The sequence below is a fragment of the Euleptes europaea genome, chromosome 9, assembly GCF_029931775.1.
Source record: "Euleptes europaea isolate rEulEur1 chromosome 9, rEulEur1.hap1, whole genome shotgun sequence".
In the NCBI taxonomy this organism is placed as follows: Eukaryota; Metazoa; Chordata; class Lepidosauria; order Squamata; family Sphaerodactylidae; genus Euleptes; species Euleptes europaea.
This window is the reverse complement of record NC_079320.1, coordinates 16,213,646-16,228,372: the sequence shown is the minus strand read 5'-3', so window position 1 is coordinate 16,228,372 and position 14,727 is coordinate 16,213,646. Positions and strand designations below refer to the sequence as shown.

Here is a 14,727-nt window from a genome sequence, read left to right as displayed (position 1 = left end):
CGTGTCTGTACAAAAAGGTTCTGTTTAGCTGTCCTGGCTAATAAGTCATGGCAGCGTCTATGGATATGTTTTATTTCTTTTAGTAGTCATCTCCCTGTCTCGTAGGTGGCTAATTCCAGTTAATCACGCGTTGTGCAAAGAAGTGCTTTCTTTTGTCGTTCCTGAACCTATATTGCCAGTCAGCTTTACTGGACAAACTAGGGTTGCCAGGTCCCCCCAGCCTCTGCCAGGGATGTTGGGGGGGGGCGGGTACAGTTGCCAGTTCCAGGAAGGGAAACTCCTGGAGATTTGGGGATGGAGCCTGGGGAAGGCAAGGACCTCAGTGTCATGAAGCCCACCCTCCAAAGCATCCATTTTCTCCAGGGGAGCCAATCTCTGAAGATGGGAAGATGAGCTGTAATTTCTGGGGGAGGGGATGTCCCCAGGTCCCACCTGGAGGCTGGTATTCCTAGGGCCTAGGAATACTGGTATTCCAGTGTGATGCCTGGCCTAGATTTCATTAAGGTGGTAAACCTATGTTTTAGTCTACACTGTTTCATAATGTAAGCATAGAGCTTCTATGACTGAATGCTCCTTCCTACCCCCCAAAGAGGAGAAAAATCCCTCTATGTAGAAAATTGGCATAAAATGTGGTCTAGAACTTCCTGACAAAAGGGTTTTCTACGTGTATAGTTTGTTTTGTTTTATAGTGTTCCTCGTACCAAGTGAGAGCCAGAATGGTGTACTGGTTAAGAGTGGTGGACTCTACTCTGGAGAACTGGGTTTGATTCCCCATGCCACCACATGAGCGGTGGATGCTAATCTGGTGAACTGGGTTGGTTTCCCCACTCCTACACATGAAGCCAGCTGGGTGACCTTGGGCTAGTTACAGCTTTCTTAGTCACAGCCTCACCTACCTTACAGGGTGTCTGTTGTGGGGAGGAGAAGGGAAGGTGATTGTAAGCTGGTTTGATTCTTCCTTAAGTGGTAGAGAAAGTCAGCATATAAAAACCTACTCTTCCTCTTCCTCCTCCTCCTCCTCCTCCAAGTGAATGTCTCTACCTGCAATGTAAATTTGGCACACCCAGTTTTGGGATTACCTCCTTAGGCCCAGAGCTGTATTAGTTTGTAAGGTGAGAAAGGACAGTTGGGTAAGCTAGAAGATCTAGCAAGTTCCTTTTGTTTTAATTTTTTTTTTATAAGTAACAAGAGGGGAGGGAAAACAGAAAAAGTAATATAAAATCACATACATTTTTTCCTTGGCACCCAGATTGTGTTACAGTAAAATCACCAATACCTACAAACTAGCCACAAAAAATAGTATCTGATATTTTCCACATTACTTATCCTGTCTTTTTTCTCTCTTCTTGCGGGTTCCTGATAGGCTAGACTTTACTCATCATTTCAGGGGAAATATTTGAAGATTAAGGGCCAAACTAGACTTGACAGGAGAGACCTGTGCATCGGGCATTCTGTTGTTTTTGACTCTGTTAATTTTCTGCCCAGGCAGCTGCTCTGAAGAGCAGGGGAAAGAGAGGGTGCTTAACCTGACCTAAATCTTCCACGATTTAAAACTGCTCTTGAAAACTGCAATGGGTTTTTGGAGGGAAAAGACACAGATTCATCAGACACCCCAAACCCATGTTCGCATGGGGAGTGATGACAAGCTGAGTCGATTTGGACGTATTAGTGCAGCTGTGGTCCATCCCCTCCAATTTTCTGACTCACAGCCCCTTCAGGCTGAAGAGAAGCAGAAATCGCTGGTGTTTATGTGAACCGTCTGCATGCCTTGAAAAGACCTACGTGATTTATCGTGCCCTATGTAACAATGCCAATGATGTCAAGTAGGCACCCAGATTCTTTCAATAGCCTGTAATCCTGTGTTGTGGGATGTTAATACCATAAATGGAGAAGGACCAGGATTCTAACAGTGCATTCTCGCCTTTTGAACATACATCAATGGATTTAAATTGTGTGCTCTTTCATTTTGGCATAGTCGTTAACTTTTGGAAGCAAAAATTTATTATCAGAATGTTTCCATATTTATACCCCCCTCCCCAAAAAAACCCATTCTGCTTAAGGAACAGTGCCTAGGACTGCCCATTTGCCTTGGTTATTAATTCTTTGCTGATTTCCATGACCATTGAACGGACAAAAAAAGGTGAAAAACAAGATACAGGCTTCAATGGAGAAATGAATTTTAGGGACCTCGGCTACCCTTATGGCCCATGGTGACCTTTGCAATCTGCTGATAACTTTCTCTGTGTAAATAATGTTGTCTGGGCAGCAGCCACAGAAGAGGTCATGAAAGACACCTGTTAATTTTGTTTTTCCCTGATCTGTTTTTCCAGTGAGAACAAAAATAACATCCATGGGACTCAAACTGGCCTTAGGACAGTTTAAGAAACAAGTGGATTTTTTTGGTGGAGCTTTCAGATATTCTCTGTAAAGATTTTTCTACAGATACTTTCCCCCATTGGAACAAACATTTAATAGATTTGTCATTCAGTGTCTTTGGCAGATACGAAAAAAAATCCTCTGTGCTGTTGGGGGTATGTATTGGGTATGTGTAAATAATTGCTGTGCAGTTCTTTTTCAAAGAGGATCAATGTGTGCTACTTACAAGAGGACGGCACAATCTTGAAGGGGGGGCAAATCCGTGGCAAAGGCAAAAAATAGCTTTTTAAAACATAAAAATAGAGAAAAGGAGGGAAATCCCCCATTGCGTCCAATGGCACTGCACCATCAAAAAAAAGTGGTGCAGCACCACCACAGCGTGAGGGGATGTTCCCGGGGCAAAAGGGGTGAGGAAGCTTCCTAACGGCAGCTCCTCCCCAGAAATGTCCCGGGAATGCCATGCTGGGGCAGGCTTGCCAGCACGGCTGAGCTGGTGGCAGGGGCCAGCAGTTCCCGGATGCCAGCATGTTTCCCCCTGTGCCGGCGTAGGTGCCACCTTATTCCATGATAAGGTGGCACCTACGCCGGTGTGTAGTCATGCTGGCTCCTAAAAAGCTTCACCCCCCCCCTTCAGGAATGGGCTCTAAATGTTCACTGGGGTTAGCCAGGCTCTGTTGTTCCAAAATGTCAAAGGTTGTATTAGTGCAGTAAACCCCTCTATGGTCATGCAAGGCAGGATTTTGAATACACCATACCCAGACAGGACTTGTCCTTGCTCTTCTGGTTTTATTGATTCATTAGCTCCATGCCCTTTTGGAATGCCGCTTTTATGAGGATCTTAGATCACATTATATCTTTCCCCTTATAACATCTAAATCTAATGCCTCTGTGTCCGACATAATGGCTTTTTTATTAAGTTACAGGGATCCCAAGGCTACGTTGTCAGTGGCAAGATCCATTTCAGTCCCCACATCCCTCAAACGTTAGATTTAAAATTACGCTGCTCATGATCAATGGATCAAGGAGCTTCCAAGGAATAAAGGAAAGGAAAGGTATAAGTGCAATGTAGGCAGCCGCTTGGAATTGGGTTACCAGCCTCCAGGTTACCAGACTTCTCCCAGAATTACAGCTGATCTCCAGACTACACCGATCATTTGACCTTCGCGCTGCCAGCTCTGGGGGTGGGAAATACCTGGAGGGGAGGGAACCTGAGGAGGGTGGAGTTTAGGGAAGGGAGGAACCTCAGCAGGATGTAATGCCATACAGTTCACCCACCAATGCAGCCATTTTCTGCAAGGGTACCGATCTCTTGTCCGGAGACCAGTTATAATTCTGGGAGGTCTCCCGCCACCGCCTAGAGGTTGGCAACCCTATTTGGCCTGGACAAAATGCCAGCTTTGAAGGATAGACCCCATGGCATCACATCTGCTGAGCTCCCTCCTTAAACTCCATCTTCCCACCCCCAAATTATCTAGGAATTTCCTAAATTGGCAACCTTATCCTGAAATGGCTGCTTCCTCACTAGTGGTTTTTTTTTTTTTAAGAAAAATTAATTTAATGAAGTCACACTAGCTTTGATGTTGTCTTTGGTGTATGTTTCAGCTCAGAGCCCTTGCGAAAGCTGGAATTTTCCAGTGAGAATTCTTGCTGGCCTCTCGGCAGCCAGGGCAGTAACTGGCAGCTGGGTGTGTGGTGGGTTGGGTTCATGTGTCTTAGCTTTCCTGTTGCCCAAAATATCTCCTTGGGGGCCTGCTAATGGGCAAGAGATAGCTGAGCACTGATTCTTGGATTCCTGTTCAGCCCAGAATGGCCTACGTATTAACACCTCGTCTGGAATGGTGCCTGAAAGCATAGGAGAAGTTCATAAATGCTGCATTGAAACCTTCAACTCATTTAAAACGTCTTCAGCGGCCAGGATATGGAAAGGCAGAGCTTTTAGTTCACTATCAGCATTATGATCAGCCGCTTCCTGGGATTGCCAGTCCATAGCAGCTGTAGGTGCACATTTTCTGGAATTTCCTGTGCATGGGTGGAAGAACTGGCCGTCTCTGATGGTTAGATTTGGGGAGGGGGTGTCTTACTTAAGGACCCATCTGTGAAAGTGTCACTCAGAGCAGTTCAAGCCAGGACAGCCACTAGGGCTTATATAAACCTTTCCAGAGGCAGATGAAACTCAAGGAGACCTTGCTCCATCAAGAAGCAGCAGCAGTATAGATAAATCTCTCACTGAGCTATCTATGCCTGCCAAGGGAGTTGCCCCATCTCCAAAAGGGGTATTGCAGAGGTGGAAGAAGGGCAGAAGAGGGCAACCGAAGTGATCAACATGTTGAAGCACCTTCTGTACAAGGAAAGGTTGTAGAGTTTGAGGCTTTTCAGGTTTAGAGAAAAATTGACTAAAAGGGGATGGGGTAGAGTTCACTATAGAATTATGTGTGGCATTGTGACAGTGTGGTGTAGGAGTGTCAGATTAGGATCTGGGAAACAGCTTCGAATCTCCACTTGTTCCATGGAAGCTTGATGGGTGATCTTGGGCCAGTCACACATGCTTAGCCTAACCTACTTCACATGGTTGTTGTGATATAATGGAGGAGAGGATAACAATATATGCCACTTTGGGTCTCTCTAGGAGAGGCAGGCAGGGTATAAATGAAGTAAAATAAATAGCTATATGAATAAAGTTGATAAAGGGAGCTTTTTGGCCTCTCAAGCTTCTAAGAGAAACTCCTGTGAAGTTGAAAGGCACTAGGTGCAGGACAGAAAAGAGAAATGAACGGTGATGAAAGAAAGCACTGCAATATTACTCAAAATACATTCTAGCTTGGCTTCTTATTATGGGAGATTTGGAGAAGGGCAGCAACATCTTATTGGAAACAGCAAGAAATGGGTCATAAGGGCATTCCTCATCATCATTTCCTCCTAATATGCACTGAGGCATGATTCTCACTTTGGGTGTAGAAATCCTGGGTTTGTGTCCCAGCAAGGCTATGCAACTAGAAGACAGAACTAGAAGACAGAAGGTGGTATCTTTAAAACAATTTAGGACGGGGCCATAGTTCTGGTAGGGCAAATGTTTTGCACCTATACGGTCTCAGGTTAAAGCACCCGAAGCATTGGAGAGCAGCTGTCAGAGTACACAATACTGGGCTAGAGAGGCCGCAGTCTGACTCGGGATAAAGCAGTGTCATCCGTTCATCCATTCTCAAGACGGGGCTCTGGAAGGCGTCTGGGGAAAGGAACCCAAAATGTTACATGCCTGCAAACTGATTGTCCATAATCATATGTGGTTGTTAGGTTACGGAATAGCCCAAAGCCTGCTCCAGTAGTTCAATAAATGTTTCCGGCTGTAGCCTCTTAATTCCACCATTGAATCGGAGGTCAAAAGCCGAAGGTTTACAGCAGCCCCTACGTACCAGAGGCCTTTTGCCTCTCCTTGTTTTTCAAGTTGGTGGCTTAGTTTATTGGTGCTTTTACATATCACCTATCTTTTGTTTACATCACTTAAAAAAAATTGTCCAGTGACTTATCTTGGAGTGGAGCCCATTTTCTGCTGCCCTGAACAGAACACTTGTTGATTTACTGTTTTTTTTTCAGCTGTTTTTCCTTGGGCAGAGAGACAGTGTTGAAATTGTGTGGAGGCTAAAAGACTGAGCTGCAAATCAAAAAGTCTTTGGTTTGAGCCTTGCCAATGAATTTTGCTTGGTCGATGGATGTAAGCAAGCCCCTCTCTCTCTTAACCTCAGTCTGTCCCCCCTGCCATCTCCAGTATGCAATAATCTGTCCTACCTCATAAGGTTGTTGTAAGGATTGAAACAAGATCATTTATCTGAAGTGCCTGGGACACACTAAAGAAATGTACAAAATATCATTAAGTACCATGATATATTCATTAGAATTCTGTATTACCTAGGGGTGAGTGGGCTCTCCCTCAGAGAACACATAAAGCTGCCTTCTACTGGCCCTATTCATATGTTACAGTGGACACATATACGCCTTGCACGTGCATGCATACATCTGTTTGTAAGAAACAGCCAATGTGCATTAACTTGCCAGTTAAGCCAGGGACCAGTACCTGGATAAATGTGCAGTTTTGACCACATGCTCAGAGCTGTTAATGTGCTGAATGTAACATGAGAATTACTCAGCGCAGGTATGAAGACATATCAAGAGTACACTATACATGGACTGTACATATGTTCACTGTAACTTGTGAACTAGGTTATTGAGTTGGACCATTGGCCTATCAAAGTCAGTCTACAATGACTGGCAGCAGCTCCCAAGGGACTCAGGCAAAGGCCTTTCATATCACCTCCTGTCTGATCCATTTAACTGGAGATGCCAGAACTAAACCTGAAACCTTCTGCATGCAAACCAGATGCTGTACAGCTGAACTACATGCCTAAAGGTGGAGGTTTTCTAGAAGTGGTAGGAAACCCTTTGCTGGGCATTCCCTAGTTTGGATTTCCTACATGGGGGGGGGGGTGTTTACTGGAATGCCTGTAAGGACCTTTTCAAGTCTATGATCCTCTAAAGCAGAGGTTCCCAAACTGTGCTCCAAGGAGCACTTGGTGCTCCGCGAAGCATCTCCTAGTGCTCCGTGAAGAGATTGGAAAGAAAAATACTACTGTCGTTCGGTTTAGTATATAGGTGAAAATTAGTGCTCCGTGACCAATTTCTCTTCTGAAAAGTGCTCCATGACTCAAAAAGTTTGGAAACCTTTGCTCTAAAGCAATAAATGTATATGCTTGGCGCCAGTGGCCCTAAATGTCATTGAGTAAGGCCTTGTTTGTATTCTGCACTGTTTCAAGGACTAGGCAGGAAGGCAAGAATATACTTTTCCCCAGTCTACAATTCCTTTTGATCAACTTCCCCCCGACCCAGGAAGGTTAAAGCTCTTCCAAGCCTATGGGAACGGAGCTGGTTTGGCCTTTTTGTCATTCAGCTTTGATATCTGAAGGAAATATCTTCTGATTAGGGCTGAATTTGTCATGTCTGCGAGAACTTTCTTTTGAAGGACACCAGCTTCCACATACTCACTTTGTCTCTGTTGCTATCTAAGGAAATTATAGCCATAGATTATATGGGATGTGAACTCTTGTGTGTGTGTAAACAACAGTCTCCTGCTGTGTCCTTGGTGGTTGCTCTTGATAAAAGTGTAGCCGGTACTGTTCCACAGTTGGCTTCTGCCTCCTTGTAAAGGGCACGACTGACAGAATTGTCATCTACGAAAACACAAGCTCTTGATGGTAAAGGCTCCTGAATAACCCCCTTAGTCCTTTCAACCTGGCAACCAGTGGGAGACTTACCAGGTGGTCCCTCCTGGAGCCATAATGATGTTGCCGGTGATGCGCTGACATCATCCCCTGCATGCCCAGAAGTGATGTCAGCACTTCAGAAGGGAAGTGACATCGCTCCTTGAGTGCCCAGAAGTTACGTCAGCCGTTTTACCGTAGAGGTTTTTTTGCAGAATGCTAGAGCGTCCCATGTTACTTCTGGTTGAACTCAGAAGCTGCCAGGGGGTCAGGCCTCCCCCCAAGTCCTCCCGCCAATGCCCAAGGTACCCGTAGGCATCAGAGGTTATTACTGGGAGGCTTCCCTACTTTGAGCTGACATCTAGAGCGCATTCTTTTTGATTATGGATGTAACGGAAGTAGCAGCATCTAGGTTGAGATCAGTAATGAGCTGATCGCCTGAATGGGTTTCTATGGGTTTCTGTTCTCAGATTTAACAGCTGTATATACCAACTATGTAGATCCTCCCAATATATGTGGTTGCTGTTTTTGTGAGGGGCTGTGGCTCAGGGGTTTAGCCTCTGCTTGGCATGCAGAAGGTCCCAGGTTCAATCCCCGGCATTTCCAGTTAAAGGGACTAGGCAGGTAGGTGATGTGAAAGACCTCTACCTGAGACCCTGGAGAGCCGCTGCCGGACTGAGTAGACAATGCTGACTTTGATGGAGCAAGGGTCTCGTGTGTTCATGTGTGTTCGTATGCAGCGACCCTCACTCACCACTTTCTAAGTAAACAAACATAAGTTCCTTATTATGGGATGTTGATGAAGAGATGACAAGAGTTTTTTTTTCTCTCCCTCACCACCTTAATGTTTTTTAGATCTTGGATTCTGATTAAGAGCTTCAGAGCACTTGAAAGTTTTGTGTTATTCTGGCTGATGTTAATAAACAGTAATACAGGGCTTTTGCTTGTGAGTTTAGCTCAGCAAGGAATTCATTGGAATGTTTACTTTTCTGGAAGACAACTCGTTCTGCGCTTAAACAAAGGGAGCATTTAACGCACCAGTGAAACCGCTGTGCACTTGAATACTGTCCCAGGACAAGAAGTAAGCCGATTGTCTTCAAGGAACCCAGTGACATTTAGACACATGGAAGCTGCCTGAGTCAGATCCTTGGTCTATCAGGGTCAGCATTGTCTATTGACTGGCAGCAGCTTTCCCAGATCTAAAGCAGAGGCCTTTCACATCACTTACTACCTGATCCGTTTACCTGGAGATGCTAGGAACTGAACTGCTCTGTCGGTGAGCTATGCCCCCTCCCCATTTGCTTTGGCGGAGATCTTTGACAATATCTTTGACAATGTCTGCCTTGTGTGCTGTTTTGATAACAGGCAAATGAGCAAAAGCTGTGTAGACTTATATATCACTAAAGGGAATTATAGTACCACTGTTCCACTAATATTTGACATTTGGCTGTGGCATGCATAAATGGAGACTAAGGAGTTTCTGGAAGGAGAGGTTTTTCAAGTGTTGAGCAGGCTGATTGAACAGTCTTGCCACCTGAAAGACACACAACTGATTGTGCTAATTGTCATGGAAAATCTCCGTATTCTTTTGTGCCCTTTGTTTGTGGAGGTCATTCCTCCGCTTTTGACTTGACGTCTCTGCAAGAAATCAGCAACGGAGCAAAGCTGTCAGGTGGACAAGTCATAAGAACATAAGAAAGGCCATGCTGGATCAGACCAAGGCCCATCAAGTCCAGCAGTCTGTTCACACAGTGGCCAACCAGGTGCCTCTAGGAAGCCCCCAAACACGACGACTGCAGCAGAATTGTCCTACCTATGTTCCACAGCACCCAATATAATTGGCATGCTCATCTGATCCTGGAGATAATAGGTATGCATCATGTCTAGTATCCATTTTGAATACGCCTCTCAGTTGCCATGAATAGTCCTCTCTTCCATGAACATGTACACTCCCCTCTTAAAGCCTTCCAAGTTGGCAGCCATCACCAGATCCTGGGGCAGGGAATTTAACTATGTGTTGTCCCAAGTCCACAGCTCAAAATATGTAGAAAGAGTTTGCATAAATAAAGCTTGGCTGCCCCATTTGCTGCAAAGTTGGGTATTCTGGAGATGTGAGCACTGTCTTGCTCCCGATTTGTGTGAGTGCTAGAATGCCTCTTAGGCCAGGCCTGGAGCCCTGTTTGGGCACATGCTTTCTGCCAAGACATCTTCTACAAGCTCCTTCCATGTGTTGTTCATTGCAGGTAAAGCTTGTCTATCATTTCCTCTTGTGTAAAATGGGTTACGCTTCAGAATTATCAGAAGTTGCAACCTGAGTATGACGTTCACATAATTCAAGCTTGTTACAGTATTCTAAATATAGTGACTTGTGCTACTGGACTCTTGCTCTTTTCTCATGATTTGTGTTACTTGTTGTTTAAAATTCCCAGCTTTTGAGCAAAATTTCACTTTAATATTCTTCAAGATACTTGGTTGAGTCATGGTTCAAGCTTTTATAGCTGCGTTTTAGCAGGAGATGTACATTCTTTCATTTGGTAGAAACATTCTGCTGACTCATTCTTTGCTGTGAATTCACAGCACTGTCGTTTATAAAGCAGCCACATATACCCTGCATGCTGCAAATGAGCTGGGAAGGTTTTGTCCTCGATATCCATTTTTTAATATATATATATTTTACTTTGCTTCTCTAGATCACAAAGTCGAAGCAAGAAAGATCTTCTGTGGCACGCACAGTGCCGCAGCCCATGCTGTCAGAAGGAATTCCCAGGGTTAGCATCCACGTAACCGGCAGTTTTTGTTCAGAGGAGATGGATTTAGCTGACGAAATCTCCTTCGTAAGCAGCTCTACATTCTTCACCAGGTAAGTGTTCCTTCTTTCTCCATCAAATGCAATATGTAGTTTGCAAATCATCTTTCTGGAACCTCAGCGTCTTTGCTGGGCACACAAAGCACGTTAGCAGCCTTGTAGCGTTGCTGCAAAGGCTGTGAGGAATTGGTTGAGCTGACGGCCGTGTCCGTATTAAATCAGGCCTTCATTGTGTTAGCGTTAGTATACAATAGGATGCTTTGCTTACATGTGCACCTAAGATGCTCTAATGGTGGTCTGTAAGAAACGTTCCCTTACGACTTCCATCATTTAAGATTGTTGTCATAAAGTTAAACGATCTTTATGACTACTGTCATAAAGTGAAATGATCCCTGTGGAATACTCAGATGCAATCCTAAATCTGTTTGTGCAATGAATTAGGTTTTACATTTCTCAACGGTGGGTTTTTCCAGTTTGTAAGGAAGTGCAGATAAGCATGAAATACTGTGTCCATTTGTTATGTATACTTCTGGTTGAAACAAAATTGGTGGGGGATTGTGTGGGTTCTCAATTATTGCAGGTTTTTTAACGCTAGTTGCTGTTTCTGAAGAACTCGAGTTTAATGGAATGCTTTAGCTGCTGTTTCTTACATCGCTATGGCTGGAAGAGGCATCCCCCCATACTGTTCACACCACTGTTTAAGATCTTCCTCCCTAGCCCTGCACTCTGTGCTCCTGCTTTCCGATGTGATGTTAGAGGTGACCAGAGACAGGGCTTTTTCAGTGGTGGCCTCTAGCTTGTTCATTGCTCTTCCCCTTCAGGCTCTGTTGGTGCCACCTTTACTTTTTAGGTGGCAGGCTATATGTTTTAAGTTGTTCTTATGCTCTTGCTGATGTTTTTAATAACAGTTTTTGAATTGTTACAACTTTTTATAGTGTTATTTTTTGTTATGCTTTACTTTGTGAGTCTCCTTGTTCAAATAAATAATAAAATCCTGTATTAGCAAGGGCAGCAGAACCCCTGCTTAAAAACCAAAGTAATGAGAGCGTGGAAGCAGATGGTAAAAGTAGAGAGGTATGTAGGGAAGGCATAAGCTGGGCTGCTACACAAATAATGCCTTAGGTCAGAACCAGAAACATTTTTAGCTGGGCTGGGTCACATTGAACCAGCCTTGAAGAGGATAGAACTACCCTTTTTGCCCACTATTGGGCAGTCATGAATAGTTCTCTATGAAGGGCACCAGTTTCCAGACTACAAAATTTCTCCTTCAAGCCTATCCTGGTCCTGGCAACAGTGTATTGTTCCCATAAAATGCAAACCCTGGGCATCTTTGGAACACATCTGGGCAGTAAACAGGAACCAGCGTGGTGTAGTAGTTAAGAGGGTGGACTCTGATCTGTAAAACCGGGTTTGATTCCCCACTCCTCCACATGAGCGGTGGAGGCTAATCTGGTGAACCGGGTTGGTTTCCCCACTCCTACACATGAAGCCAGCTGGAGGACCTTGGGCTAGTCACAGTTCTTTTAGAGCTCTTTCAGCCCCACCTACCTTACAGGGTGTCTGTTGTGAGGAGGGGAAGGGAAGGTGATTGTAAGCCAGGTTATTTCTTCCTTAAGTGGTAGAGAAAATCAGGATATAAAAAACTCCTCCTCCTCCTCCTCCTCCTCCTCCTCCTCCTCCTCCTCTTCTTCTTCTTCTTCTTCTTCTTCTTCTTCTTCTTCTTCTTCTTCTTCTTCTGTTGAAGAAGTTGTGCTGGGTGGCCAACAACCATAGCTGGGTGGCCAACAACCATAGCATAGAGGCCAAGGCATTGTACTAATGTTGCCTCTGGCTCCTAGCACTGGTGTTCAGAGATCGACTGTCTCTGTGTGTGGAGGTTCCCTTTAGTCACGATGGCTTCTAGCCATTGATGAACCACTTCTCCATGAATCTGGCTAATCCCCTCTGAAAGTCACCTAAACTAGTGGTCATCACTGCATCCACTGGCAGTGAGTTATCCTGTGGTATAAAAGAACTTCCTTATCTGCTTGGATAGCTTTTTGAAATCACGCAGGGCTGCTTGCTTTCTCACAGCAATGTCCAGCTATTCCAGGAACAATTTTTAAAATTCATCTTTCTTTTAACTGCACACTCCCATCTCCAGAACAGTTATTAATAATTTCTTTTTTTTTTAACGTTCGCGTGAGGGGTTAAAGTGACTCAACCAGAGGTAACACATGAACACATGAAGCTGCCTTATACTGAATCAGACCCTTGGTCCATCAAAGTCAGTACTGTCTACTCAGACTGGCAGTGGCTCTCCAGGGTCTCAGGTAGAGGTCTTTCACATCACCTATTTGCTTAGTCCTTTATGTATGAATGTATGTATGTATGTATGTATGTATGTATGTATGTATGTATGTATGTATTTGATTTATTTGATTTACCGTATTTGATTTATAACCCACCCTCCCCAGCCAAGACCAGGCAAAGGGCGGGTAACATCATCCAGGATACACCAAAATATCAACAATAAAATTAATAATAATTCTAAAATTAATAAAACCCGATTAAAAACCTTTAAAACCCCAGATGGTGCCAAATTTAGCCCATAGTGCCCGGAATAATCAGCAGGCTGCCCCCCCCCAATTAACAAGAATAACATAGAAGTTAACATAGAAGGGGGGAATAGGGAGGCCAGCGAATATGATGCCCGTGGCTGCCCTCAACTGTAGGCCTGGCGGAAAAGCTCTGTCTCTTTAAGGTCCCGCAGGGCCCTGATGCCACCAGACAGAGCATTCCACCAGGCCGGCGCCAGGGCTAAAAAGGCCCTGGCTCTCGTTGAGGACAGCCGTACACTCTTAGGGCCAGGGACCACCAGTAAGTTGTTATCTGATGACTGTAGAGTTCTTCAGGGGTATACCAAGAGAGGCGGTCCCGCAGATACAACAGTCCCTTTAAGTGGAGATGCTAGGGACTGAACCTGGGACCTTCTGCATGCCAAGCAGATGCTCTACCACCAAACAGATGCTCTACCACTGAGCCACAGCCCCTAACACGAGTCTTATTGCTGCTTTGACTTTTGTTGGGTGAGAGAAATGGCTGCAGCCAGGAGAACAGGGCTGTTGTGGCCGAAAATGCCTGCGTCCCATTCATTTAGGGTGACATTGCTTCTAGCCCCATCCTAGTTATGGGGTCCAAGGCTCCAGTACAGAGCTCTGCAAGGATCCCAAGATTACTGTCAGGGTTCAGCACCATGCGTTGCAGAGTCCCAGTGGACAGCTCCCTTCATTTTCCTTTTGATACTGAACTCTGCAACCCACCTGTTTCCAGTGAGGGTTATTCGTATGGTGATGTTTCTGGGGCTTTAAAAAACTCTTGTAGAGCAATGCCTGCCCTGATCTGGATAGCCCAGGCTATCCTGATCTCGTCAGATCTCGGAAGCTAAGCAGGGTCGACCCTGGTTAGTATTTGGATTGGATTCCATCAAGGAAGTCAAGGGTTGCGAGCGCAGAGGCAGGCAATGGCAAAGCACCTCTGAACGTCTTTTGCCTTGAAAACCCTGTGGCAGTGGTTGCCAACCTTTTTTCACTTGTGTACCCCTTGGGAGCCCCGTGGCGCAGAGTGGTAAGCTGCAGTACTGCAGTCAAAAGCTCTGCTCACGACATGAGTTCGATCCCGACGGAAGTCGGTTTCAGGTAGCCAGCTCGAGGTTGACTCAGCCTTCCAGCCTTCTGAGGCTGGTAAAATGAGTACCCATCTTGCTTTCTCACAGCAACATCCAGGTATTCCAGGAACAATTTTTTAAATTCAGCTTTCTGAGTAAAGTGTAGACAGCTGGGGAAGGCAATGGCAAATGACCCCTTAACACAGTCTGCCTAGTAAACATCCGGATGTGATGTCACCTCATGGGCCAGTAATGACCCGGTGCTTGCACAGAGGACTACCTTTACCTTTTTACCCCTTGGCAGCCCGTTTCCATAAATTGTACCCCTCATATTACCAAAATGTTTGTAATTAATATGGTTGCTGTTATTTCACATTCCTTTCTTTTCTTTTCACTTATCCTGAAATGACTTGGTTCGTACCCCTGGTGGTACGTGTACCTCAGGTTGGGACCCATGTGGGGTTGCCATAAGTCAGCTGTGACTTGATGGCAAAGAAAGAAAGAAAGAGCGATTCCTTTCACTCTTTGCTGAGGTAGGCAGATCCTTCTTTTCCTTTGCTTGTTTCCCCCCCACTTACCCCCTGCGAGGACTCCTCATTTTCCAGCCAACCTCCACCTCTCCCACCATCTTTCCCCCTGCTTATTGCTTA

General features: G+C 45.1%; 1 protein-coding gene across 1 annotated transcript in view; it reads left to right on the top strand.

The window, feature by feature from the left end:
- FAM13A (family with sequence similarity 13 member A) overlaps positions 1–14,727 on the top strand; it is a 174,930-nt gene that overhangs the window by 53,685 nt on the left and 106,518 nt on the right. The window contains 1 exon segment of the mRNA XM_056855228.1: positions 10,316–10,485. Coding sequence (XP_056711206.1) covers positions 10,316–10,485 — 170 coding nt within the window.